Below are 27,125 nucleotides of genomic sequence, written 5' to 3'. Positions count from 1 at the left end.
CTCCCAGCCTGGGCCCCTGGGGAGCCGGAGAGGTATGGGCCAAGGCAGTGGGGGTTTGTGGAAGGAAGAGGGGCTGAGGCTTTGAGATGGCCACAGTGGGAGATGGGGCCTCTGCAGGATGCCCCTCACACCCTGGCCCCCTGAGGTGAAGAAAAGAATCCCACCTCATCATGGCTGACTGGGCTTCTCTGCCCCCCGATCCCCCCACGCCATGGGACCCCTGACCCTGGCAAAGGGAAGCCCAACTGGAAGAAGGGGGCCTGGAGCCCAGGGTGCCCTGAGGCAGCCCTTCCCACCCCCTGAGATCAAGGCAATGGTGGTTTTACAGGCTGACGGGTCAGTCATGGCAGGGGCTGGGGGGGGTGTGCAGAGAGGGGGCAGGGTGCAGGTACCCCCTGTTGGGGGCAGCAACCAGCCACCCCCTGAGCAAACCTTCCTGCTCCCAACTCACCCAACCAGGCCAGAGGCACAGTCTCCCCACCCCCGGCCAGCTGCCCCCCACAGCCTCAGGGCCCCTCCGTGATGCTCGTCTGGATGTGGGGGCCAGCCTGAGCGGGGATCCCCCCCACCCCAGGGCACAGCGCAACAGTTCCAAAAAAATAGAGATTTGTATTCTTAAAAAAAATTAAATAAAAGCCCAGCTCTGCTGATAGGCGAGTGTTCCCCCATCCCCACCCCCACCCCCCTTGTTTCCCTGGCCGGCACCCCCATCCTGCCACAGCCCCGGGGGTATTTACAACATGGAACAATAGAGGCCTGGGGTGGGGGGCACTGCGGCAGGGAGGAGGGGGTGCAGGGCAGGTCCCCCCCCAGAGGGGTCCCCCGAGACAACACAACATCAACAAGAAAAGTTGCAAATCAGGCAGAAATGGGGACATCATTCCAAGGTCCTTATATACAGACACTGCATGACCAGTGGGAAGGGGGGGGCCCAGATGGGACCAGGCATGGGCATGCGGCAGGCAGGTGGGCCAGCCCAGGAGCAGTATAGGAAGACAAGGCCTCTGCCCCACTCCCACCGCCATCCCACCCCACCTTTGGTAACAACAGCCCTTCAGGGAGCCCCTGGCGGTCAAGAGTTTCCTCTGGGAGTTCCCAGGGAGAGGGGCTCCCCAGTTCAGCCCTGCTGCAGGGCGGGAATGGGGGCATCCTATGCCCGCCCTGGTTGGCCATGCGGGACACAATGAGTTAAAAGTGTGCTGCCCACCCTTGACTCTACCATCTGCCCAAAGTGAGGGGGTGATCCCTGGAAGTTGAGGGACCGGAGCCTAGTCATTGTAGAGGAGCCCTCTTGGGCATCAGCTGGGGGGAGCCCCATAAAGGGGAAGAGGGGGCTCCCTAGGGTTTGGGGGCTGAAGTGAGGGAAGAAGACCTGGACCCTGCATGGGGGAAGGGCCAGCGTGGTCATGAGGCCAGTAACCCCCCCACTCAGGGCCCTGGCCAGGAAGTCCACGCTGGAGGGGTCAGGAGCAGGGGCCTTGGCATGGGCCCGCCTGGGAGCTGGCCGGTGGCTGGGGAAGGGATGGCCAGCCGGCCAGAAGGGGGCTCACAGGTAGATCTCGCGCTTGGCCGTCTGGGCAGATGCCGGTGTGGCTGCAGGTGGGAAGTCCGAGGTCTGGGTCAGGGGGATTTCCTCCAAGGTGGCCGAGTCCTTGCAGGAATCATGGCTACTGTGGGAGAAGGCACTGTAGGAGGGCAGGAGGCGCACGGGGGCCGTTTTGGTGTTCCGGTCTTCCGGGGGGCTGGGGCTGCCGGCGCCCGCAGGCTCCTGCCCTCCTCGGTCCTGGTAAGGCACGAAGGTGGAGAGTTTGAGGGCGCTGCTCTTGGTCCGGCGGCTGGGAGACGACTGGCCAGGCATCCAGCATGTGTCGGAGTGGCCAAACTCACTGCACTCCCGGGTACATGTGCCCGTCATGGCGACGTCAGGCAAAGGGCGCAGGTCTGCAGGGGAGAGCCGGGAGGATGGTCCTCAGTCAGGGCAGCCTCGCAGAGCTCTGCTCCACAGCCTCCCACCAGCACCTCCATGCCGCCTTGGAACAGGGGTGCACGCCCCTTCCTGCCCACTGAGCTCACAGGCGCACACACCCTCAAATAGACACACACCCTCCCACCATCCACCGCATGCGGGCTCTCTCACACACACACACACACACACGCAATCTGTCCTTAAATAGACACATTCTTTCCATTCTCACCCACCCTCCAGCTCTCCTCTCACACATCCACCATATCTGCCCTCAGACAGGTGCACAAACACACACCCCATCTACACACTCCGTCATCTATCTCCAGACAGGCTGAAACATGCACATTTACCCTCAGGGGTGAGGAAACCCCCATCCTCATTAAAGACACAATCTCTTTCTCCCTCTACTGCGCTCTCTCTCACACGTGCTCTCTCTCTCTCTCTCTCACACACACACACACACACACCCCTACCCTCAGATAGGTGTGGACACACAAATCTACACCAGGCATCTCTATCCTCAGACAAAGGTGGGCACATGCCTCCCTTCTGAGCCCCCTCCAGCCTCACCATGCTCCCAGTTGCCCTGGGACCCCACCCCACGCCAGCATAGCAAGGCCCTGCTACAAAGCCATGGGTTTGCATGGAAGCACACACTCACATATCCACAAGCACACTCATGCAGCCCCTCCCCACCTCACTCCGGCCCCTACACCACCCACCACCCCTGGCCTTGCCCCGGCTCCCTGCCCAGAACACCCATGGGAACAGAAGTTGTCCGTCTGACATCAGCAGTAGCCAGTGTGGTTGCTGGGCAGCGGGGGTCTCCATGGGAACGTCTGGGCCTTGAGTACTTCCCATCACGGTTGCCCCTGTCCCGCCCTCGCTTGGGGACAGTACCAGGCAGTGCCTCCCCACCCAGGGATGTGACTGAGCGGCACCACCTGGGGTGGGGACTCCCCTGGCACCACCCGCCCTGGCTTGGCCTCCTGCCAGTGCAAGGTGAGGAGGGGACAGCTCTGTCGTTAACCCTCCAGGGCTCTTCAGTTCAGGGCAGAGTGGAGGGACCCAACGTGGCACGGAGCAGAGCGCGGGCACTGGGTGGGCGGGGGCTGGGTGCTGGGCCGAGTCCCACAGACCCCAGACCCCAGAGCAGCTCCCACATACCTGGCAGTCCACCTCAGGGCCTGCTCCGGCCAGCCGGCTCTGCGCGGGCACAAAAAGGACGAGACGGGCGTGAGATCGCGCATGGATGGGCAGGGTGGGGATGGAGGGCACTCTGAGACCCGGGGCCTGGAAGGTTAGACAAGAGCCCTGGGCCCGAGGGGTGAGCTGTGGAACTTTTCATCTTGGGGCGCGCTGGGGGAGTTCCGACTGAGGGAGGGGACGAGACCTGAGGATAGCTCTAAGCTGGAGAGTCTTTCTATCCCAAGGGGAAGCTGATTTAGTCTCCCCACCATGGGCCACCAGAGGTGCCTTCACGCACACACACGCACTACACACATACATTCTGACAACACGCCCCCCCCATCCATTCCCATGCTGACCTCTGCTCCAGCCCAGATCCCCCGTCTGCCATCACCCTCCAAGCCCCTCCCACACAAGCCTTTCCCCTCCCTGGGCCTCCCCACTCCCTCTCCTCCCATCAGGGGGATCATCACACCCTTCTCTGGGCTTCTCATAGCATCCAGGGTCCCTTCCCTTTTCTCAAGGCCCTCTGAGCTCTCATTATCTCAAGATTCCCTCAAAGTTCCCTCACCACTACCTGAGCCCTCTGGCCCCCATTCTCAGGGTCTGTGTTCCCAGGAAGCAGAGTAAAGTAGTACTGACTTCAAAGTCTTTGGAGTCAGAGGTGCCTGGGTTTGAATCCCTCCCAGCTCCGTCACTTCCTGTATATGACTTTGGGTAAGTGACTCAACCTCTCTGAGCCTCCGTTTCCTCCACTGTAAAGGGGGCACAATAAACTTCTCAGATCAGAGAGCGGTTGTGAAGGTTAAATGAATATATACCAGAAGGCACTCAGCACAGTGTTTACTGCTGAATACACGAGAGCTCAAGAGATGGAGGCTATCTCTAAGGTCTTGTCATCACTCTCAGGCTTCTCCTCATTCCTGGGGTCCCCTCACCGTTCTCGGGGTGCTCCATCTCTCCTATGCTGCCATCGGGGGTGGTGCGCTCATAGTGATCCTCAGGCAGAGCCAGGGGACCGAGTCGGGGCCCCGAGGATGACTTGCTGGACGGCGTCTCAGACTCCTCCAGGCCACTGTCGTAGTAACTGTGCTGGGACGGGTCCTGCAGCTCCTGCGCCTGGCTGGTGGCGGAGAAGGTGACGCGGCGGTGAGGTAACTGCAGGGAGAGGGAGTGTCACTGCCGGCCAGCCAGCCTACGCCGCCGGGCCACCCACCGCACCAGGCTACAGCCCCAGCCAAGCCCGCCCCCAGAGCTCCTAGCCCTCTAGGCCTCAACAGCAACCAGGAAGAGGCCCAGCCCCCTAGCGCAGCAGAACCCCCCAGAAAGCAGAGACCTTAATAGAGGACTGCCCCTTGATTCTAGGTCAGCTCCCAGGACAGCCAGGACCACGCACTGGAAGTCCCAACACAGCACAGGCCGCAGTGTTATGATAGCTCCCAGGCCAGCACAGTAAGCTTAATCCAGTATAACCACTTGTTAGAGCACAGCTTCCCAGTACTGGCACAGCCTCTGTTTAATTCCAGACAGCCAACACCAAAACAGCACAATACCAGCCAACTCCCCTAATTCCAGCATAGCCTCTAAACACCAGCAAGCCTCCAGTTTTTAGAACAGCTCCCTAAAAGCAGGACAGACTCCTAATTCCAAAACAGCTCACCAATACCAGAACAGTTCCCTGATTTCCAAATAGCACCCTCCAGACTCCAGCTCCTCACCTGTCTCATTGCTCTGTTAACTTCTCATTGCCTCCATCCATTGGGGTGCTAACCTCTTTCTGATCTTCTGTTCCTCAGCCCTGGTCTGTAATGCCATAGGCAGGACTCCCTGCTGAGTCCCCACCCACCCAGGTGCCCACTGCGTTCCCCTTCAGAGAGGCCTGGGAGTGGAAAAAGGTGGGAAGGAAGAGGGAAAGGGAGCCTGATGACAAACCAGGGCACCTTGGGGGTGGGGTAGCAGAACAGTGGAAACTCCCCAGTCCTCCAGATCAGGAAACAGTATTAACTGGAGAGGGCAGGGCCCAGGAGGACCTGGGCATAGGGGGAGGGGCCCAGCATCCATCAGGGATTTGGAAGGCTGGCTTCTTCGAATGGAGACTCCTTTTAGGAAATAGGAAGGAGTTTCCGGGAGGGGCCGGTGGCTTGTTAGAGCCGGGATTTAGGAGCTTGGAGGGGGAACTGGGGTGGAGGGAGGGCAACAGTGACAGGCTGCTCCCAGACAGCAGCCCTGCCTGCCTGCCATGGGTTGACGATCATCCCAGGAACCTGGCAACTTCAGCTTGGCACTCGGTACAACCAACCCATCCCCCAAACACCCACGTGGGACCACCACTGGTTCTCCTGCCAACTGGAAATTAGAAGTTGTGGAGGGTGCAGACCCGGGCCCCTGGAGGCCAGGGGTGGGAGCATCCCAGGCCCAGGGCCCTGCTGACGAGTCTCCAGGCTCCTTCTAATCCTCTAAGACTTTGTGGTGCTTTGTCTTTAAAACTCTCAATAGGAGGTTCTCAAGATGGCCAGAGGAGGGTGTCCCAGGTTTGCAGACCCACCCTCCTGATACCCTACACAATTTCCGTGCCATCCAAGGCAGCTGGGGTAAGGGAGGCTGTCAGCACAGGGAGCTTTGGAGCTGCCTTCCCACCTTGGCTCCCACCCCACCTTCAGGCATAGGCAACCCTTCTCGAGATCCATGTTGGGATCCAAAACACTGAAAGGTCTGGGTGATGACAGACAAGATCCCCAAAACTGACCTGATACTTGGGGCTGGGAGGATGTAAAGGAGCACGTCCACCTGGTGATGGAGTGAATAGGTTCCAGGAGGGTCTGGGAGGCACAGGGTAGTCTGGCTGTTGGGTGTTTTTCTTTCCAGTTTTCTTTAAGACATTAGCCAGCAGCCCTCCCTCCCTGCAGAACCTGTGCCTGGTAATCCAAGGCTTCAGTCCTGCCTCCTAGGCACATCACTTGGTCTTTTTCCTATGATTCTTTTCTGTAAAATGGAGGGTTGGGTCATACTCAACACTAAATATTCCCTATCATTCTATGACTATCAAATCTTAAAAAGCCTAGATCCAAAATCTCTCTCAGACCCTAGTCCAGAAGTTCTAGACCCTTGCTGGTTATTTCCAATTGGCTGTCCCTATGCACCCTTCAGATTCAACATGCCTGAAACCAAATTCTTTTTCTTTAATCAGCTTCTGCATGGGCAATGATCACATCATCCTACCACCCAGACTCAGAAGGATGATATCTATCTGGGGATCCTGGTAGCTCTCCACTCACTCCCCATCCCTATCCCATATCCAATTATCCCTAGAGTCCTGTGGGTCATTTCTCCAGAAGGTCAGCCTGATCCATCCATCCATCATGCCCTTTTCCACCATCCTTGCTCAGATCTTAGAGGTGCAGTCCTGTACCTTCACCTCTACCCACTTTAAATCCACCATACACTCCAGTAAACTCTAAAACTCAGTTCATCCAAAACTCATGAGCTTTCAGGGCCTCCCACTTCTTCTTAAGGAACTTTTGGCAAAGCATCTATGTCCTCTACAACCTACAGTCTTCCAGTCTCCTGTCTCAGCTCCCTCCTATACCCTCCACTCCAGCCAGAATCCCCTTTCTGCCCTCCCCCTGCCTCCAACTTGGTCACACTCACTCCCGCCTCAGGATTGGCTCAGCCTCCTGTCCAGCTCACTCCCACCTCGGAATTGGCTCAGCCTCCCGTCCAACTCCTGTTCCTCACTTTATGAAGAGCCGGCTCTGGGTTCTCATTCCCCTCCCAGAAGCCCACCCTCATGTCCTATGCACATTCTCATACTATGTGCCTCAAAGAAAGGGAGGGGGCACCATGGTCAAATAAATTTGGAAAACCCAGAGTTATACAAAGTTTAACAGGTTTTCCCTTCTTGCAGGCTTTGCAGAGCCTTTAATAGGTTAATGTGAACTTAGTCTTGGAACCCCTTTTTTTTATAGCATAACGGAAAACAGCAGACTCTGGCAATCAGATTTCCTGATGATTTGTGTTTGAATTTGACTCCATCGCTAACTAGTTTTCACTTCTGTAAAACGACCTGCATCACAAAGAGTTATGAGCAGTGGATGAGGTAATTCACATAAAATGCTCAGCATGGTACGTTGCACCTGGTAAGGACTCAAAAAAATGGAAGCAAGTAGTGGCAGAAGTGGTAGAACAAGTTGGGAAAAGCTTTAATATATGGCGCTTCTCACTGGTGAGAATCGACACCATGATTCTCAACTGCCTCATCTTGTTACTTGTATGTCTTGTAGAAATATGACCATTTTTTCCTCAAGGTCTAGTACTATGCTGAGCACACAGTAGGGATTCAGCCTATGTGTTTTAATGGACAGTGGTGTTGTGGTTTTGTTGTGTTTGAATGTTCAGTGTGGCTCCATGGATGGGTTGGACTGGAGCCAAGTAAGGGATAATCCCTCAGACCTTGGGAAAGAAAAAGAGATTAAGGAGCTAAAGGAACAGAAGAAAGAGAGAGGCGGTGGCAGCAAGGAGAGGAACAAAAGAGAAAGAATGATTGGTCAGGAGCTGCTGGAGGTCACCCTAGAGATGCTTATTTGTCTGAGGGAAATGCGATGAAACCAGATTTCACTTCCCCATGCACCACTCCTCCAAAGCCCCTAGGAGTTTTTACTTTGGGGGTACCCCGGGGCATTGGGGAGTTTGTGGACGGAATCAGAGTAGAGAGCTGGCGCCCTGGACCTCCTGGGAGTGTCTCAAGCCTCTTCAGTCGCCATGGAGACAGGTTGCCTCTGGCCTCAGAGACTCCCCCAGGACCCGAGGCCCCTCACCCAGACTTTAGCCTCCTCCTCAGGCACAGCCAGAGACAGGGCAGACCCAGGAGAGCAAGAAGTGAGAGAAGGAGAGAGAGAGAGCGAGTGACAGCTAGCAGCTCAGGGTGGCCAGAGCGAGGAGCTGAAGGAAGGGAAGGGAGGGGGCCGGATAGGGCGCCTCAGCCCTGGTCAGCAGTGGGGATACAGAGCAGGTCAGTCCATAGCACTGGGGGATATCCTCCCCTCTCCCTGGGCCCTCCCTCCCGGCAGCCCAGACTGGTGACCATGGTGGGGAGATACAGGGCAGAGCAGGCTAATTGCTGGGCGTTGAGCAGTTTTGGGATGAAGAGGCTGGGAAAAGGACTTGGGAAGATCTTACCTCGAGGGAAGGTGCCTGGTATAATTAAGAGGTTCTCTGCCTTCACTTGAGGCAGCCAGGCTGCACTCCACCCCCACCAGCTGCTCTGAGCTCTGTTGGGAGATGCTCAACGTGCACAAATGGGAAAGGTCAAGTCTCAGCGAGCGGAGAAAGGGCAGGACTTGGGTGCATCTCCATCCGCTTTCTTGGTAAAGGGTGCCATTCCCAGGGAGGTCTCACAAACATGAGGGAAGGGGACACTGCTGGACAGCTCCATTTGAAGCCTGCTCAGAAAGCACTTCCCCCAGTCATGGACATGGTCATGGTGGTGGGGGGGGCTGGTCAATTAAGATAGGGTTGGGGCAGAGGGGCAGGTCTGGGACAGGGGCAGGGACAAAGAGCAGGGATGGGGAAACTGAGGCAGGACATCAGACAAAGGGCTGTTTCCAGTCTCTCTCGCTCCTTCTCTCAGTTCCAGGAAAATAAGAAGCCAAAACTCCAAAAATAGAGAACTTTATTATCAGGGTGAAGTGTTTGGGGCTGGGGGAGGGGAACTGGGGCCCAGCCCCAGGAGTCTGGGGTGGGGAAGAGGGTGACACACAGCACACAGAGAAGGCACAAATGGGGAGGCCCCCCTCCCTGACAGAGCGTCCACCTGGTTACCCACCAGGACCCCAGGTCTCCCCCTTTCCCCTCTAGAGAAGCACCCATGGCTGGTCTCGGACACAAACCCACGTTTGGAGGAGACTTCTTCTCCATTTCCCTCCCCGCTCCTGCCTCCAAACCCTTCTGCTCACCTACCCATCAGTCCCCACCTGCAGGACCCAGCAGCTGGTCCAGTGTCCCAGGATGTGACAAGTCACAGGCCTCTTCCAGTGCGGAGGGGGCGGGGGGGGGACACGGAGCACACCCTCCGTTTTCATTCTGCCCGACCCTCCAAGCCTGGGTGAGGCAGCGGGGTCCTCAGTGGTCCCAGCATCCCCCTATCTTTGGCTCCACCTCCCACCACTGACGGGCCGGTAAGCACGGCAGGCCCGAGACACCAGCTCTGTCACTCCCACACCTCGGTCCAGATGGCCCCGTGGTAGGGGTGGGGTGGGGGCCGGGGCATGCTGAGCCGCAAGGGCTGGCCTACCTGCTTGCTGGGGTATTTGGGGGGGTTGGTGCGGTAGCTGTAGTCGGAGTACTGCTCAGAGCCCGTGGATGTTGTGTCCCCAGTGCCTACGAAAGTGTTGGCTGGTGGCAGGTCCTGCACCACCTGGTGCTTCTTGGAGGCGGAGGGTGACTGGGGCTGTAGCTGGATGGAAGGCAGTGGGGAGTTAGAGCGATAGTGGCGGCCAAGGTCAGGGCTGCCTGGTGGGTAGTTGAGGGGCAGGTGGATGCGGGGGCTGTCCCCAGGGGCATCGCTCATCAGGTTGAACTTGAGGGATTTCTGCAGCCCGGCCTCATCCTCGTCCTCCACCGGCTTCACGGGCTTGGGAGACTTGCTCTTCTTGCCCTTGCTTTTGTTTCCCTTGGAAACTTTGCTGCTGGGCTTGGGGGCATACAGGTCCTTGGTCTCCTTCTTGCCAGCCTGGTAGCCACTCTTGGCCTCCCGTTGCCGGCAGTAGCGCACGAGCACGGCCAGGGCGATAAGCAAGGCCACAGCCACGACACCCGCCACCACGCCAAACAGGATGTTGCCACGCTGCTTGGAGCGCTCGTATTCCGGATCCCCAGCAATGTCGATGTCCAGCGGTGTGTCCAGGCTGTGGCCCAGGAGGGTCTCCAGCAGGGTGCGGTTGGCCAGGGTGTCATTGACATACAAGTGGACCAAGGCTGTGCCATAGCGAGGGGGCTTGCCGCGGTCACTGACCTTCACCACTAAGCGGTGCAGCCCGTGGTGGCGCCGCTCAATCTCCTTTTCCAGGGTGATGGCACCGGAATGTGACCCAATCTGGAAGAGTCCGTAAGGGTTGCCACCGGCGATGCTGTAGGTCAGCTCAGCGTTGACACCAGAGTCAATGTCCTCAGCTGTCACCTGGCTGACCGTCTCACCCAGACGGGTCTGGGGGGTCAGCAGCCGGTGGGAGGTGTTGGAAGGGGCGGTGATAAAGGGTGCATTGTCATTCTCATCCAGCACGTTGATGGTGACACCAACGTAAGCCGAGCGAGGTGGGACGCCGCCGTCCACGGCCTTCAGCTGGAAGGTATAGGTGCTTTGCTGCTCCCGATCGAAGCTCAGGCTGGAGAGGATGGTGCCCGTGCCGTTCTGGATAACAAAATCACCATTGTCCTGCTCCACCGTGAGCTGCACCCGGGCGTTCTCCCCCTTGTCCCCATCAATGACCGTCACCATGCCCACTGGACTCAGCGCCGGCATGTTCTCCATCACTGAGAAGTTGTAGCCACTCAGCATAAACTTGGGGTCATTGTCATTGCAGTCCAGCACGTTGACAAGGACGGTGGCTGTGCCTTGGAGGCTGGGGCTGCCCCGGTCGGTTGCCACCACCTTCAACTCGTAGCTTTCCCTCTGTTCCCTATCAAGGGATGTCTTCACCCGGATCTCTCCAGTCTCAGGTGAGATGGTGAAGAGGCCCTTGGCAGCCGGCTCAGGCTCCAGAGAGTAAACCAGCTCAGCATTGGAGCCCGAGTCGGCATCACTGGCAGTGACCTCAGCGACCACTTCACCTGGCTTGTTGTTTTCTGGGAAGGCGACCTCAGTGACGCTCTGGGTGAAGACAGGTGCATTGTCATTGACATCCACCACCTGCACCTTGAGAGAGTTGGTGCTCGAGAGTGGGGGATTGCCAGAGTCCACGGCCACAATCTCAATGGTGTAGTCTTTGACCTTCTCATAGTCGAGCGGGGTGGTGGTCTGCAGGAAGTACTTCTTCTTGCTGTCACTTCCCGTCTCACTGGCCTGGCGGAGCTGGAAGGGCACGTCACCTGCCACCACACAGGTGACAGCTGCATTTTCTCCCTCATCTCGGTCAGATACCTGCACCAGGGCCACAGCTGTCTCTTCTGCCACGTCCTCTGAGATGTTAGCCATCCCGTCTTGATGAGTCACCAGCCCTATGCCCCGGATCTCAATGGTGGGGGCATTGTCGTTCATGTCCTTCACGGTCACCACCACTTGGGCTCGGGCACTCTTGGGGTTGGTGCCTCGGTCCTTGGCAAGCACCGAGAAGCGCAGGGTGCTTAGGTCCTCGCGGTCCACGGGGCCCTGCACAGTGATAAGTCCCGTGTTCCTGTCCAGTCTCAGAAGACGCCTCACAACTTCAGGCGCCTGGTGGAACGTGTAGTCAATCTCTGCGTTGGCACCTTGGTCGGAGTCATTGGCCTTCACCTACAGGGCAGGGGGAAAAAACAAGGAAAACAGTGCTGGGTTAGTTTGGGGATAAATTAAGCGACACACGTTGCTGCCTTTCCAACAAGCATGGCAGATGCAACTGATCTAACAAGGCACCCTTTCCAAAAGCAGCACATGCATGCCCTGCCCTTTTCCCAATCCTGACACTTTGGCATATATTACTGATCTTTTTCCCTGAAGAGCACAGATACAGACCACAAATCCTCAGTGGTGCTACAAGCTACTACTAGAGATGGGACAGGGCAGAATTGAACTCTACTTATTGCTCCTATACTACTCCACCCAAATATGGCGATGAGGATCCAATTAGCAACTAGGGAAGCCCTTCCACCCAATTAAACTGGCCTTCAAACCCTTCTGAAGAGCTGGAAAGGTGTGAGTAGTAGAGATGGTGTGTATGCATGACATATGTGTGCAACATGCATTCAGGCACACACACGTGTTGTGATTATGTGAGAAGGTATGTGTTTATGCACGTGTCTATTGGCACACGAATGGAGACCCACGTGCCCCTCTGGAGGCCACAGGTGAGGGGATTTGTTTTTTGAAAGGAGCCAGGTAGGGATGTGGGTCAGAGGGAGCCCGCCAGGCCAGGTCAGGTCACTACTCTGTCAAAACCGGGGAAACCTGTTTCATCTCTCTTCCCCTCCCAGGGCTGGCGCTGGCTAGGCAACAACTTGAGGAATCCAGCCGAGCCTGCGGCCAGGAGGGAGGGGCTGGTGCAGCCCACAGAGCCTGCTGGCAGCGGGCTGGGCTCCCAGCATCACACAATGAACTGTCTGTCCCTTTGCAGTGGGCACATCCTCCCACACCAAGGCCGACACACACTCGGCCCAAGTCTATACAAACATGGGTGGTAATGGGGCAACAGGAGCCAGGTGGGAATGGTCATAAGGTAGCACTGGTCAGCGAGAAACGAGAGGGATGGAGTTAGGTCACAGCCCAACAGAATGTGATGGCAGTACAGGTGGGGGCGGGAGAGGAGGGGGTAGGGGGTAGACAGGCTAGGTGCAACTTGGCAGAGTCTCTGGGGAGCAGAGCAAGAGTCCTAGGTTCAAATCCCAGCTCCGCCACTTCCCAACTATGAGGCCTTGGGCCAATTATTTAACATCCTCAAGCCTCAGTCTACAAATGTGTAAAATGGGGATAATAATAGAACCTATTTAACGGGGTTGTGGTGAGGATTAAATGGGATGATAAGTGTAAAAATGCCTAACACTGCCTGGCACATGGCAAGTGCTCCCTAAATAGCATTTATCCCTCTTTTTGTCCATCCATCTCTGAAAATCGGTGCTGACACAGTATTGGGCATTGCACCTAGCAGGCCCTCAGGCCACTGCTAGTCTCCTTTCCTTCCCATCAGGATTTTTTTGACAGTGAAAACACTGGTGAGCTACCTGGTCTCTGCTCACCCCTCTAATGGTTTCTCCTCGCCCCTCGATCCCCGTTCCCCCAGTCTGTCACCAACTTGTTCAGTATGATTCCCACTGTCTCCCTGTCTCTAGATTGGTCACCCACCTCCTTGCCTGCCTCTCTTGCCATCTTACCTCTCTTTGTCTCTGTCTCTGACTCGTGACTTCTGTCTCTCTTTCCCTCCCATCTTGCTCAGTTCTCTTTCTGCCTCTTTCCCACTGCTGGCTCTATCCCATCCTCTCTTTTCTGCTCTGTCTCCCCGTAACCTCGTCTCTGCCCCATTCTCCTGCTTCATCCCACTTCCCAGCTCTTACACACATGGGCTCTGAAGCCAAACTGTTGGATGTGGCCAAGGTGGAATCTGAATACATCAAGTGGGTGTTACCAGGCAAGTTTCCTAATCTCTGTGGGCTCAGTACCCCACCTGCAAAATGGGGATAATGCTTATACTGTACTGTGGAGATTAAGTGATATAATACACATAATGTATTCAGGACAGTACCTGGCACCTAGGCTATTATTATTTGCCATCCCCAACCGTCTGTCTCCCTTTTCTTTCTCAGTCTCTCTCCTACAGGTTCCAGTCCACCAGCCTCTAAAAAATGGCCCAACCTCCTCCCCATGCCCTGCTTCAGCTTGAGGACTTGGGACGAAGGGTTTCCCAGGATGGGTAACGGTGTGCAGGGCAAGCTGAGCCCTCCTCAGCTCCCTCATATCAAAGACAGACAGCTTTAGCCCATGGGGAAGGAGAAAGGAGCTGGGGCTGGCAGGAGGCCAGGGCTGAGATGACAGTGGGAGATACGCCCACCTGTCTGCAGGGACACTTTCTTTGCTCTCTCCCAGGCCCTGACCCCACCAAGCTGCCCAGCCCCTGGGGCAGTTCCCATCGAGAGGGGTGTTGAGAGCTTCAGCAGAGGCCACCGACTCCCCCTACTGTGCCCAGCACCCCACACCCATGGGTACCCTGTGCCTAGGGGAGGAGGTGGGTGTATAGACATCTGTGTACAGTTTTCTAGAATTCTGAGGACTCACCTGGCTAAAATGATCTCATGTGACTGTCAGGCATGGGCAAAGCAAGTCTCTGTCCTCCAGCCTCAGGAAACTCGCATGTGGCTAAAGGGGCCCTGGTTGGGAAGACATTCTCATCTCTGGAGAGATTCTACTTGGACAAAAATCAGTTCACTTGTTCCAGCTCAGCTCACTTGGCTGGGGAGGAGGATATTATTTGACTTGGGAGGGGGTTTCACTTTGCAGAGGTTTCTCCAGCTTGAGTCTGCCTCGGGGATGGGGGGATCACTGTTCATATGCTATGTCACTGTCACCTGAATAGCTTGACAGAGGAAAGTAAATCCCCTGCTGGGGTGTGGTGGACTTGTGGGAAGGTCTCACCAGGCGGAGGCTGGGGAAAAGAGATCTCACCACAATATCTTGGCCATCTTGCCCTTAAGTGAAGGGAACTCTCACGAGGTTGGGGTGGGCTCCCATTTCTAAATGTGGGTCACCCTGACAGTTAGATGGAGGGGCCTCTCACCTGGACGACTGAGTGTCCTATGGGGCTGTTCTCAGACAGCTCAGCCTCGTAGGACGGCCGCTCGAACTTGGGGGCATTGTCATTGGTGTCGAGCACAGTGACTCGCAGCAGGGCGCTGCTGGCGCGTGGGGGGTTGCCACCATCCTGCACCTTGATAGTGAGGTCGTAAGAGTCCAAGCGCTCCCGGTCCAGGTTGCCCATCACGATGAGCTGCGGCTGCTTTCCGTCCTGGTCCTCTGCCACCTGCAGCCTAAATAGCTCCTTGGCCTCGGGCCCCACCTGTAGCTCATAGGATGCCACACCGTTGGGGCCAACATCGCGGTCCGAAGCCACGGGGATGGGGAAGAGTGAGTCAATGTTGGTGTTCTCGGGGATGGGCAGCGTGATGACTGGTGAGGCGAAGTTGGGCGTGTTGTCATTGATGTCCTGGACCTCTATCTGGCCCTCTAGCAGCCGGGGGCTGCCATTCTGCACGAGGTCCGTGATAGACACCTCAAACTCCAGGATGCAGGGCTCACCAGGGAGCTGGTTCTGGCATTCACGGAGCCCCTCGCGGTCGATAGAGGTCTCCGTGGTAAAGATGTCGCCCGTCTTGCCATCCACCCGCAGGTACGGGGCGCCTACTTCTAGTTTGTATAGGTGGCCCACGTCTGGAAAACCATAATCGGCTGCGAGGCTCCCAATGAGGGTGTTGGGTGGTTGTTCCTCTGGCACCTTGTACACCACCCGAGTGGCGTGGCCTGGGGATGGAGCCAGCAGCAGCAGAAGTGCCAGCAGCAAGGCGGGCAGCAGCAACCGTTGCCCCCCGGGGCCTGGGCTGCGCCTCAGGGACCCCATCCGGGCAGGCTCCAGAATCAGGAGGGCTGTACGCGAGGGAGACAAAACAGGGGGTCAGCTAGGAGGAGAGCCCAGGCCCTGAGGGCTGCCCAGAGCCAGCCCCTGACTCCCCCTCTGCCACCTACACACTGATCTCCCAGGAGAGAGCTCTGCCCCAGTACAGAACACTGATTCCAAGACCCAGAACCCTGAGTCTCACCCACAGCTGGTGTAGCAGCGGTGTCTGCCCCAGCTGGAGGAGCAGGTCTAGAGCAGTTCCTGCCTGTGGAACGCCCTGACACACCTGACACTCCCTCCCTCCCTCCCTGCTCTCTATTCTGTGCTTTGCCCAACACCTCCTTCTCACCAGCATCCTGCCATAGTCACCCATGCTAATTACCATGATATGGGAGAGACAGCAAGTGGAAGGGCAAGACCAGGAGCAACCCCCCACCCACCACCCGCCACATACAAGGTAGGAGAGAGACGCAGGTACCCTCACATTCCCCAGACCCTGGATCATCGCCGCCCACACTGAGGGCCACTCACGTTGGCTGCAGGGAGAAGGGATGACGTCACGTTCCTCTCCCTTCTGAGATGCCAAGTCAGTGTATGCACAGGAGGTAGGACATCTCAGATCCCTTTCTCCTGGCAGTAATCACCCTAGTGCCCATGTCCCCACCCTCATGAAGGGCCAGCCTGGACTGGGCACCAATCAAGGCTTGAAAACGGTTAGGGCTGTGGAGTAGGTGTTAGCCCTCCCCGACCCCCTTCCAAACAAACATGCCCCTGGGCACTCACACCTGTGTGTACACACACAGTTCCTGGTGCTCCTCTACCCTCCCTCTCCACCAGGGTGGGGGGCGGGGGGGGGAGGAGAGACACGGGCAGGTATGTGGAAGAAGAGAGTAGACGTCAAGACTGGGGTCAGGACTGTGGTCAGAGCTGACTAGCCCTGGTACTGGCATTGGGAGCTGCCCCGGCCTATCCTTAGCAACTAGGAGCCCAGCAGGTCTAACTGGGACAGAGCTGCCAATAACACCAGCAGCCTTGCCCTGACCACGCCCCATACCCCTGCTCAGTCTCTCAGTGAACATCTGGCCCCTCCCCCGCTTAATCGGTCCAGTCCCATCTCATACCTGCCTCTCCCCGCCCACCCCCAAATCCTTCCAGTTAGAGCCCTGTATGCCCCAGCCAACCACAAGCTGCACCGCCATCACCACAAGAGCCTGCTTCTTCTGCCCATCTCCCCCAGCTTTGAGCTGTGCATCAGCAGACCCCAGCCAGACCCTCCAGCTAAGTCCCAGCCTTGACTCCCTCCTCCTCTCCAGCACTACCACGACCATGGCCAGCCCTTCTATTCAAATCCAAAGTCTTCAGCCCAGTATTTTCAGCAGAGGCTCAATCTCCCTTCCCTAGCTCCTGAAGTATGTGCCCCATACCTGGAAACCCCACCCCACGCCCTGTCACAGGCCACACCCACCCCACTGAAGGCAGGTTCTGGTCACCCAGGAAGCCTTCCCAGGCCTCTTCAGCCCTCGGTGACCTCTCCTTCCTCCAACTCATTGCCAATCCCATGGCAATGAATCACTGTGCAGCCTGGGACACCGCCCGCCCGTGTTGTTCAATCTCAGTTATTGTGCACTTATTCCTGTGTTCTCTAAACTTATTCCTCTCCAAGCATCCTGAAGGAAGGGACAGGGCTCCCTACACTCAGCCCCCAGCCCCCACCCATTCACCTTCACAGAGCTGGGCGTACTATAGGTGCTCATTCATGCATTCAGTGAGCGTTTATTGGGCACTTACAACATTCCAGTCTCTATCCTGGGCAGTGGGACACAGCAGCGAACAAGACAGATGCAATCTGTCATTGTGGAGCTGACAGTGGTTCTAACTCAAGGACTATTTGTCACTTTTGTTGGGCTGTACCCATTTGACAGATGTAAGGCAGCAGAGTGGAGAAGAGCAGGGAATGTGACATCAGACAGTCTGAGGCAAACCCCAGCTGCCCACTTTCTGACTGCGTGAGCTGGAGCAATTGATTTAGAGCCTCAGTTTCCTTATCTGTAAAATGGGGATAATACTACCTCTTTCCTAGGGAGTTTGAGATCATGTGGGCTAAATGCCTAGCACAGTGAGTATTCAACAAATGCTCCCTCAAAGCACTCACAATTGTAGTTAGGTAGCTGTTTGGGAAATAACTTGTGAATTGTTTCTCTTTCCTATAAGACTGTGAGCGGAGACTGGGAGAGCCTCTGCTTTGTTTACTCCTACATCCTCAGGGCCTTGCCCTGGACCCTGCACACTGTAGGTACTCAGTAACAGCTCATGAATGACTGTGATTATTTTACCTCTCAGGCTTAGCCTTTCCTGGAACTTTCTGTATGGTCACTGCTTGTTTTCTTGCCCAATTTCCCTACTCCACTGAGAACTCCCTGGGGTCTGATTTAATCCTGCTCTGTGTAGGTCCCTAGCAGACTCTCAGCAAATGGTCATTGAATGCAGATGCCTTACACAAGCACAGCCCCTCCCTGGTCACTCCTCACACTAATAGGCTCAACGCCTGTGAGGCTGTTATCAGATTAGCGTGTGTGTTTGCTCTCAGCTGCAATCTTAATCTCTTTAAAGGAGGGAGGAATTTATCTGATGCTCTATTTGGATCGACCCTCCAGCCATTTCCCCTCTCTCTGCATGGACCTGGCACTGGGCTCATCTTACCAACAAGCCTCAACCCAAACACACCTGTCTCCAAAGAACCTCATTCCCTTCTGGGCGCCTTATCCTGCCCTCCCTTGCACAGCACACACACAACATGGGATCGTGTGAGCACCAATTCCGTGCAGAAGTCTTGGCAGGGTGGGGGTTACTTGGGAGTTACCCTAAACATGACAAAGAGGAGAAATAAAGCAGTGCCGGCCTGCCTTCACTCCCTCCCTCCAGATCAACGGTTTGTAACCTTTTTGGGTCACATTCCCCTTTATGAATTTTTTTTTTTTTTTTTTTTTTTTTTTTTTGCGGTACACGGGCCTCTCACTGTTGTGGCCTCTCCCATTGCGGAGCACAGGCTCTAGACACGCAGGCCCAGCGGCCATGGCTCACGGGCCCAGCCGCTCCGCGGCATGCGGGATCCTCCCGGTCTGGGGCACGAACCCGCGTCCCCTACATCGGCAGGCGGACTCTCAACCACTGCGCCACCAGGGAAGCCCCGCCCCTTTATGAATTTTATGAAACCACACCGCAGATTTTTCCAAGAAAAATGAACACTCACAAATTTTGGCTACAAATTCAGAGGTCCGTGGTCTGGCACCCTCAGGGTGACTTTGATTTGTAGCGCTCTAAGAGCTACAGATTAAGCACTGACCTTGGGGGCTTCCTTCCCCATCTTGGGTCACAACCAGGGGCTCTAACCCCTCAGGCCTTCCAGGCAGCACAAACATAGCATGCTTGTGACACATTCCCCCCATCCCCCCTCCCCACGCCCGCCCCCTAACTCTCATACACATTCTCTCACTCACCCTGTCACCCTTAGGGGTCAGGAAAGGACTGTGGTATCTAACTTGAGTTGGGAAGAAAACCAAAAGGGAATATCCAAGGCAAGCAAGGTTGGGGGCGGGGGGGGGCGGTTTCCCGGGAGGAAGGAGGAATTTGGGGGGTAAATGGGGTTGGGGGAGGGTTGCCCAGAGTTGGTTGCCCAATAAGAGCTGAAGAGAGTTTAGGCTCTTTAAGCACCTGGAGAGTTCCTTTAAAATGAGTATTATCGGGCTTCCCTGGTGGCGCAGTGGTTGAGAGTCCGCCTGCCGATGCAGGGGACACGGGTTCGTGCCCTGGTCGGGGAGGATCCCACATGCTGCGGAGCGGCTGGGCCCGTGAGCCATGGTCGCTGAGCCTGCGCGTCCGGAGCCTGTGCTCGGCAGCAACGGGAGAGGCCACAACAGTGAGAGGCCCGCTTACCGCAAAAAAAAGAGTATTATCTGGCTACACCCTTAGGAATTCTGATTCTGGAAGAGGGACCTGGAGAAACCCCCAGGCAGCAAGGTGGAGGCAGCAAGGGTCAGGAACCTTTTGGGAACAACTTTAAGGTACTCTAGGTCTTTGGAGTTAAGAAAGAAGTATAAATTCTATTATCATCACCTTTATTATCATCATCACTCTCCTCACTATCATCATCAACCCAACTAACACTCCCCGAGAGATTTTACTACATTTACATCCATTTCCCATCTAATCCTCCCAACCCACTGAAATGGGTACTATTTATTATTAATTTATGGCTCCCCATAGTACAGATGATAAAACTGAGGCTCAAAAATAATAATTGCCTTAGGTCACAGAAGTAGTAAGCAGAAGAGCTGGGATTTGAGAAATAAGAATGCCTCCTCACATGAGTTAGGAAAAGGCTGGATGGGGGAAGGCAAATCAATGGAAATCAGTGGTTGCTATGTACCACCCCTGCCGCCCACCCTCCCCGCCAACACACACACACACACACACACACACACACACACACACACACACACACACACACACACACACACACACACACACAATATCCCTGGGCTGCCAAACCTGCAGGGCAAGGAGTGAAAGAGAAAGAGAGAGCCTAGGGTTCAAGGTCCAAAGGAACCCAGGCCTCCCAGGATGCAGAGAGAGAGACAGAACAGCCAGGAGTGGCAGTGAGGCAGCCTTTCCTACCCCCTGCTCCCACCATCCCTGAACTTTGTCCTGGTGGTTGGTTGTTGGGAGTCATTAGTCCCCTGTGAAGCGATTAGTGCCTTATCTGCCCTTCCCTAGGCATTGGCTGCCTTCCCAGCAGGGGTGTCCCCACCTCCACCTAGCGACATTGGGCACCCAGGACCCTGAGAAGCCAGAGCCTCAGTAGGGACAGTGACTCATTCTTCTCAGGCCAGAGGAGCACAGTGAGGTGTGAGGGGGCAGAGTCCAGGGAAGACCAAGGAAAACACCATCTGTGTCAACATCTGGGGAGGAAGGAGAACAGTGGTGAGGGTTCACCTGGAACCTTCATTGACAGTCCACCTCGGGGACCAGGGGCCATTTCCGGCTGAATGCTGTGGCCAGAGAGGAAACACACGGGGGCAGACATCACTGTCCCAGAGGCCAGGTCAGCCCTGACCCTCACTCCTGCACTGTTACACAACAGTCACCACCACTGTGGGCACAAAACACCAAGGGACATAGCAAACATCTGGGAGAGGAGGGTAAGCAAGCTGGGCTGTGTGGGGTGGAGCTGTTCAGAGGCTTCCCACAGTGAATAAGTGCACAGCCCTCAGCTCCTCTCCCTTCTTTTTCACAACCCTCTGTTAGCCTCTGCAGGGTTTCCAGGCACCTGCATTCTTGAGTCAGATTGTCGGGGTTCAAACCCTGGTTCCACCACTTCCTAGCTGTGTGACCTTGGCCAGGTGACTTTACCTCTCTGAACATATTTCCATATTGTGAAATGGAAATAATCCTGCCTCCTGAAGTTAATTGGGAGGATTAAATGAGAGCTGATGCATTAAGGTCTATTACATTGTAAAGGACAGATAGCTTTCCATCACCGAATAGAGCACTTTATTTCCAACATCAGGCAAACAGTAGGTGCTCATTGGTTCAATAAATAAATGATCCAATCCCCTGCCAGTTGGGAAGACCTATGAAGGCAAGGATGGTGTCTGTATTACTACAGTACTGCATCCTCATCACCCACCATGGGCCCTAGAAGACAGTAGGTGCTCAATACATGGTTGAAAGGATCTCTCTCTGCAGCACCAACTGTCCTCTCTCATGGTAGGGGCAGACCTCACCCGTATCAGAAGGGCCTCCTCCTTTCCCATCTCCTCTCCCCCCAGCCTTGACTCCTGCTCAGCTCCTCCCCCCACCCTTGCAGACCTTCTCCTGACCCTTCCACCCACTCTCCGCAGCAGTTAGCTCACTATCTCTACCTAGCCCAGCTCCCCTGATCAAGTAGCCACAGCAGCAGCCCGTCTGCCAGGAGGACACCTTACCAGCAAGACCCCCCTTTCCAGCTGAAATCCCTTTTGGAATTGGGGATTGGGTGGGAGGGAAGGGAAAAAATTAAATGCAGCCAGAACTGAAACCAGACCTGCTCCCCTACCACCCCGCCCCTGGCAGTCTCTGGAGGCCCCTCTCATCCCTCTCTCCTCGATTCCACTCCATCCCCTGGTCTGGTCGTAATTACACATTTCAATCCTCCCAGATCGCCACGTCAAGAAAGTAACACCCCTCCACCCCACACACACCTAGACCTCTGGGCTGTCACAAACACCTTCTGCGCGCTCTCCTTCCTGGCAGCTACCAAGGGTTGGCCCAGAGCAGGTAATGCAAGGCTCCCGGCGTTTTCTGGCACGACTTCCCGGACTCTGCCGGCCGGGGCAGACCCCAGCCTACACCGCCGCGGTCAGCGGGCGCTCCCCGTACACCTCCTGCGCGCGGGGTATCTCCTCCCAGAGGACGCGGGAGAGTGTGTCGGGGAAGGTGGGACGGCGGCTGTTCTCCGCCAGCCTCCGGCTCGGCCGGCCCCACCCCACCCCACCCCCACCCCACCCCCACCCCACCCCCACCCCACCCCCACCCCACCCCCACCCTCAGCAGGGCGACGCCAGGCCTTCCCGAGCTCAGGGCGAGGCGCGAGGCGCGAGCGCGGCGCGGTGAGAACGCGCTTCACCGGCGTGTCCCTGGTGCCCCCCGCCCCAGGGGCCGCCGCGGGGACTCCCTCCTCCTCCGCCTCTCGGGCCTCAGCCTAGGGACCCCGGCAAGCCGGCGTCGGCTAGAGCCGCGCAGCGGGCGCAGGGAGGGGGCGGGGAGGGAGCCAGCGCCGGAATCACAAAGCAGCGAGCCCGGCCCGGAGGAGAAATTCTCGTAAAACGGACCCTCTAGCGGACGGCGGAAAAGGGGGCTTTGCCCCACTCTCAATCGTCAAAGACCTCACAGCAGCCCCGAATATTTCCTGCTAGAAGGAATGGTCTCCGACCACTGCTGAAAAACTGAGGCCAGAAGTCTGGGCTCCCGAGGGTAGCTGGGGGGAAGGGGTGCGAGTCCTTCTCGCCTGCCAGTTGTGCTCCTGCGCGTGCCGCGCGCGTGCCCTCCGGGTCCCAGGGCCTTGCCCTCACACACGACTCTGGCCTGCAGCCGGGACCCGGCGGAGAGGACGCCCAGGTGTGAGAGGGACACAGCTGTGTAGGCCCCAGGTGTGCTGGGGATCCAGGTGGTTCGGAGAACGAAGCTAAATGGTCCGAAGAGGGTCGCAAACACCGCCCAAGGCTTGCACCCTCTGCAAAGGGACCTAGGGCCCTGGAGCTCCGGGGAGGCGGGTTGGCGCGGCCTGCCAGGTCCAGCTCGTTCCGGGAATACCCGGCCGGCCGGCCCCGGAGTGGGGGTGGGGAGGCGCCAGCGGGGAAGCAGATCCGGCCAGCCCCTAGGGTTCCCGCTGGGCCGAAATTTACACTCACTGTACAGCGCTAAGGGGAAAGGGGCGCTAGGGGCTCTCCGGGTGGCCCGGCGGCTTCCCCTGACGGAATCTGGCCTCCGAGGGAGAGGGACAGAGCGTGTATGTTTGTGTGTATACGCTGCAAGGTGTAATGTGACACTGTTGGTGGAAGGTGTGTGTGACACCCAGTGTTAAGATGTGTGAAGCAGTAGATTCTGTGTTTGTGACCATGAGGCGCTGCTGTGGGTGCCACTTGCTGTGTTAGGGCGTGTGCCGTCAAGGAGTGTGCTGAAACACTGGGTTCTGTGTTTATGGGTGCAGTCGAGGGGTGCAAGCGAGACATGTGTTGTGTACCTGTGTTCTGGCCACGGAGTGTAACATAATTTAAGTTAGGGTGTGTGCCTTAAAGGAATATGTGTGTGCGGGGCTGGGTTTTGAGTGTTCATCTGGCGAACTGTGGCCGTGACACTCGTATGTGAGGGCATGAGATTGCGTTTGTGTGTCCGTGTCGCCGAATGTCACACCCGGTTGTGTTTTGTTGCTCTGTATGGCCACGGGTTGTGTGTCCGTGCTCCTGAGCGTGCAGAAGCTGAAGCAGATTCTAAGCTACTGACGGTGCCCCAGTGGGCGCTGGTGTGCGGGAGGTATGCCTGTGTGCACATATGTATGTATGTGTGTACATATGTCCGTGGTCTGGCCCTCCGGGTGCCCGCGGGGAGCTGGAAGCGCCTGAGTGATCCGAGCTGGTCGCCCAACAAGTGTGTGTGTGTGTGTGTGTGTGTGTGTGTGTGTGTGCGCGCGCGCGCGCGTTGTGAATGAGGGTCCTTGCTTGCTACATGTTCGGGGACGGCCCCCCTTCCAACTGGGGGCTGCGGGCTTGCCCCAGGCCATCTCCATCCCTCGCGCGGCTGGAGCCCCCCTATCCCCGCAGCTCCAAGCGCTCCGGGGTGCAGGGCGCCCAGGCTGGAGCCCAGTCCAGCACCCGCTCTCCTCGCTCGGCTTTTTGCGGCGGACCTTGGAGGCCAGGGTGCCCGCCGCAACCCCAACCGCCCCCACCTCAGCCCCGGCGCGCTGAGCACCGACCGGGCCCCCGTGGCCTCGCTCGGCCGAGCGCCCCTCCCTCGGCTCCCGCCGGCCATGGCCGCTCCCGGCCGGGAGCCACCACCGCCTCCACCGCCACCGATGCTTACCCGCCTCTGGGCAGCGCAGGCCGCGGGCCCTGCAGTCCATGAGCCGCCACCGGCCCCGGCCCGGGCTGCGGCTCGGCACGGCACGGCTCTGGCTGGCGCTGCGGTTCAGGCTCGGCTCCGGCTGGCTTTGGGCACAGCAGCCCCGGCGGCTTCGCGTCCGCGCCGCGCTCCCGCTCCCCGAGTGTGTGAGGCGGCGGTGGTGGCGGCAGCGGTGGCGGAGCCAACGGCGAACGGAGAGCACAGCCGGGCCCGCCCCCTCCCTCCCGCCCCCTCCCTCCCCCTCCCTCCTGGCCCGCCCGCCTGCCTCCCTCCCTCCTCCCTGCCCCTCCCCCGCCCAACACGGCCGGGAGGTGGAGCTCGGGACCGCTCCGGTCCTGCTGGGAGGGGACCCCAGCACCGCTCCCCAAAGCCAGGACCCCTTCGGCTATCTCTCCCCTACCTGAGGCCCGTATACACAGACCGTCCCCCTCCCTGGCTCTTCAGTTTACACTTATCCCACCCGTGCCCCCACCTGGGACCCCTCCCGAATTCCTTTCCTAACCTCACTCAAACACCTGTCCCCTACCCTGTCCCCCTGGGAAGTGGAGGCACGGGAAATGTCTCCCCCGGTGCCTTCTTTTCTGGGCATCTGCTCCTCCAGATCCACCTTCTTCCCGCCCAGACCCCCAGATCAACCCGAATGGCCTTCCCTTCTCACTGCGCTCAGGGGAAGTACACCCCTCCCCCTCTGGCCGAAGCCGCAGAGCGGTCAGCGTCGGTGGCCGCAGCAAGTCTTGGGTGTGGGGCTATGGAGGGGACCGTGCGAGGGAGAGGGTAACGGGACCCGGGGGGCTCCTCTAGAATGAGGACTGGGGAGATATACAAGTGTTTGGGTGAGGTGACGCGCCTAATCTCGGGCTATTAGAGGGGCCCCCAATCACCTGCCCTCTGGGCGGCATGGAGCTGTGACCCCGACACATTTACCAGTGACATATACACATTCACACAGTCACATGGGTCCCTACCCCGTGAAGCCGAGCAGTGTCACGGCCTGTGTCACACGCCCTCGCAGTGCCACACGCTCCCTGTCACAGTCACACCGAGTCACACACTGTGTCACACGCAGTGTCTTACACACTCGATAGTCAGTTTCTCCCACTCAGTTTTGGCTCTCTGGCGCCATCTAGAGGTGTCTGAGCAGCCTGGGAACTCCTTTTCCTTCGTTCAGGGTTTGGTACCCCAGGCTTTCAAGTGCCCCAGTCTAATACGACCTCCAGCTTTTGCCACTTATAAGCCAATGCAGTGGGTTCCAGGCCAGAAGAGTGAGAAAGACTGTCCCTGGTAAGGCCTAGCACTGGGTGTGCAGAGGCCTAATATGGGATGACTGATGGCTGGGCCTCTATTTGCCATAACCTCTGACTACTCCCTATCCACCAGCATTTTCCCATCCCTACCAGTCCTCTATCCCTTGTCTCTTTCCTCTGCTTCCTCCCCTTCTGATACCTGTATTCTCTGTGGAACACTCTTCAGGGTAAGGGTGGGCTCTCGGGCCAGCTGAGGGCTGCCCAAGATCTCTCCGAGAGCACCCCCCCCTCAAACTCCCTTTCTGGCCTGGGCCCTGCTCTAGTCTGCACTCCCAGACCTCAGCCCCAGAATCCAAGATGGGGTGCTCTGGATGGGAGATGGGGTGAGCTAGTGAAAGGAGGATCTGTCCTATAGGTGGTTTCTCCCTGTCCCCTGCAAAACTCATATGCTCCGCATCACTGAGCACAGCTCCAAGGGAGGAATGAGTGGCCCAGAGACAAGAAATCTTCCACAGAGGAGCTGTCCCAGCTTCCCTGCCCCCAGCGTGTGCCCGCTGCCCACTGCAGCAAACCCTCCCCAGTCTGCTTGCTGGGAGCCATTCAAAGGCTCCTCTGTTCTCCTCCCTTGCTCAGGGCTGAGCAAGATAGGCAGCCGCAGAGCTGGGCAGGAAATGCTAATCTCCCAGATGTTCTCCTCCGTCCTCCCTGCTCCACCACCGTCAAACCCAAATCCTGCACCTCAAGTGATAGGAGCAGAACTGGGCCAGTGCAACAGAAGGGTGTGTCTACTCTTCTTCCTGCTCCCCATCCCCTCCTACCCCAGCTGCCAGGCTGGGCTCTGTGGGGGACCTGAGCCTGGGACAAGGTAGAAATGAGGATGGGGCTGTCTTCCCCAAGCAAAAGGGCAGGCAAGGGGCTGAGACTGGGAGGTTGCATCTGAAGAGGAGAGAAGCCAGGCTCCTGGCCCCATACCAAACTGGGAGGAGGACCTGGTTGGCAAGTAGGGAATCGGGGTCTTCTAAACTGATGATGCCTGAGATTCCAGCTGAGACTGTGGCCAGGGATTGGGGGATGCTAGGTGTGGGAGTGGTTGCGTTGCTTGTGGCCTAAGGCTCTTGCCGTGATATGTATGTGCCTGGGATGGGCCGTGGCTAATAGAGAGTTAGGATGCTGTAGAGCCTTGCACTGTAACAGAAAAAACTGTTGTCTCTGATTGCAGCTGGGACACTGTTGTGATGCTATGATGCTGGTGTGCCTAGGGTATAGCCAGAACAATCAGATTATCAGAGAGGCTGTTGCCAAGCTGTGTGTGTATGTGTGTGTGTGTGTGTTCATGTGTGCGTGTTGAGAGGAGGGCTGTAACTGAAATGCTGTAAGGCTTGAAGCTAAAAGTGTGAGGTTGGCATACCTGAGACTGGCTATAGCTGAGAAGCTGTTCTCTGTTAATGTGACGTAGGTAGAACTGTAGCTGGATCCATCGCTTAGGTACTAGGAGATGAGAGGCCGTTGCTAGGAGCCTGTACCTGAGAGGAAGGCTGTTACCTGGGATGAGAGCAGAGCTACTGTTGTGTATAGGACTGTAGCTGGGATGCTATTGGTCCTGAAGCTATAGCTGTGATGACAGCATACTGGGGATTGGCTATAGCTAAGGTGCTGTTGCCCAGGCTTGTGGCTGGGCTGTTACTGTGTGCAGGACTCTAGCTGGGATGCTGTTATGCCTGCAGCCATAGCTCTGAAGCTCAAGTGGAGCTGAGAGGCCATTTCCTGGTAATATAGCGGGACCAC

General features: G+C 57.2%; 1 protein-coding gene across 2 annotated transcripts; it reads right to left on the bottom strand.

Annotated features, from left to right (window-relative positions):
* Positions 1-718: 718 nt before the first annotated feature.
* PCDH1 (protocadherin 1) lies at positions 719-24,272 on the bottom strand. Of its 2 annotated transcripts, XM_082623455.1 has the most exons (6): positions 24,058-24,240; positions 14,608-15,470; positions 9,444-11,639; positions 4,093-4,312; positions 3,134-3,172; positions 1,860-1,941 (listed from the first exon to the last, which is right to left on the bottom strand). In XM_082623455.1, the coding sequence occupies exons 1-5, from the start codon at positions 24,095-24,097 to the stop codon at positions 3,147-3,149; spliced, it is 3,345 nt and encodes a 1,114-aa protein (XP_082479581.1). In that variant the 5' UTR covers positions 24,098-24,240; the 3' UTR covers positions 1,860-1,941; positions 3,134-3,146. The 2 variants fall into 2 exon arrangements, with proteins under 2 accessions (XP_082479582.1, XP_082479581.1); XM_082623456.1 differs by lacking the exon at positions 3,134-3,172 and having other exon boundaries at positions 719-1,941; positions 24,058-24,272.
* Between the last annotated feature and the right edge of the window lie 2,853 nt (positions 24,273-27,125).

This window comes from Mesoplodon mirus (genome assembly GCF_964341445.2).
Source record: "Mesoplodon mirus genome assembly, chromosome: 5".
NCBI classification, from domain to species: Eukaryota; Metazoa; Chordata; class Mammalia; order Artiodactyla; family Ziphiidae; genus Mesoplodon; species Mesoplodon mirus.
This window is presented reverse-complemented; position numbering and strand designations above follow the sequence as displayed.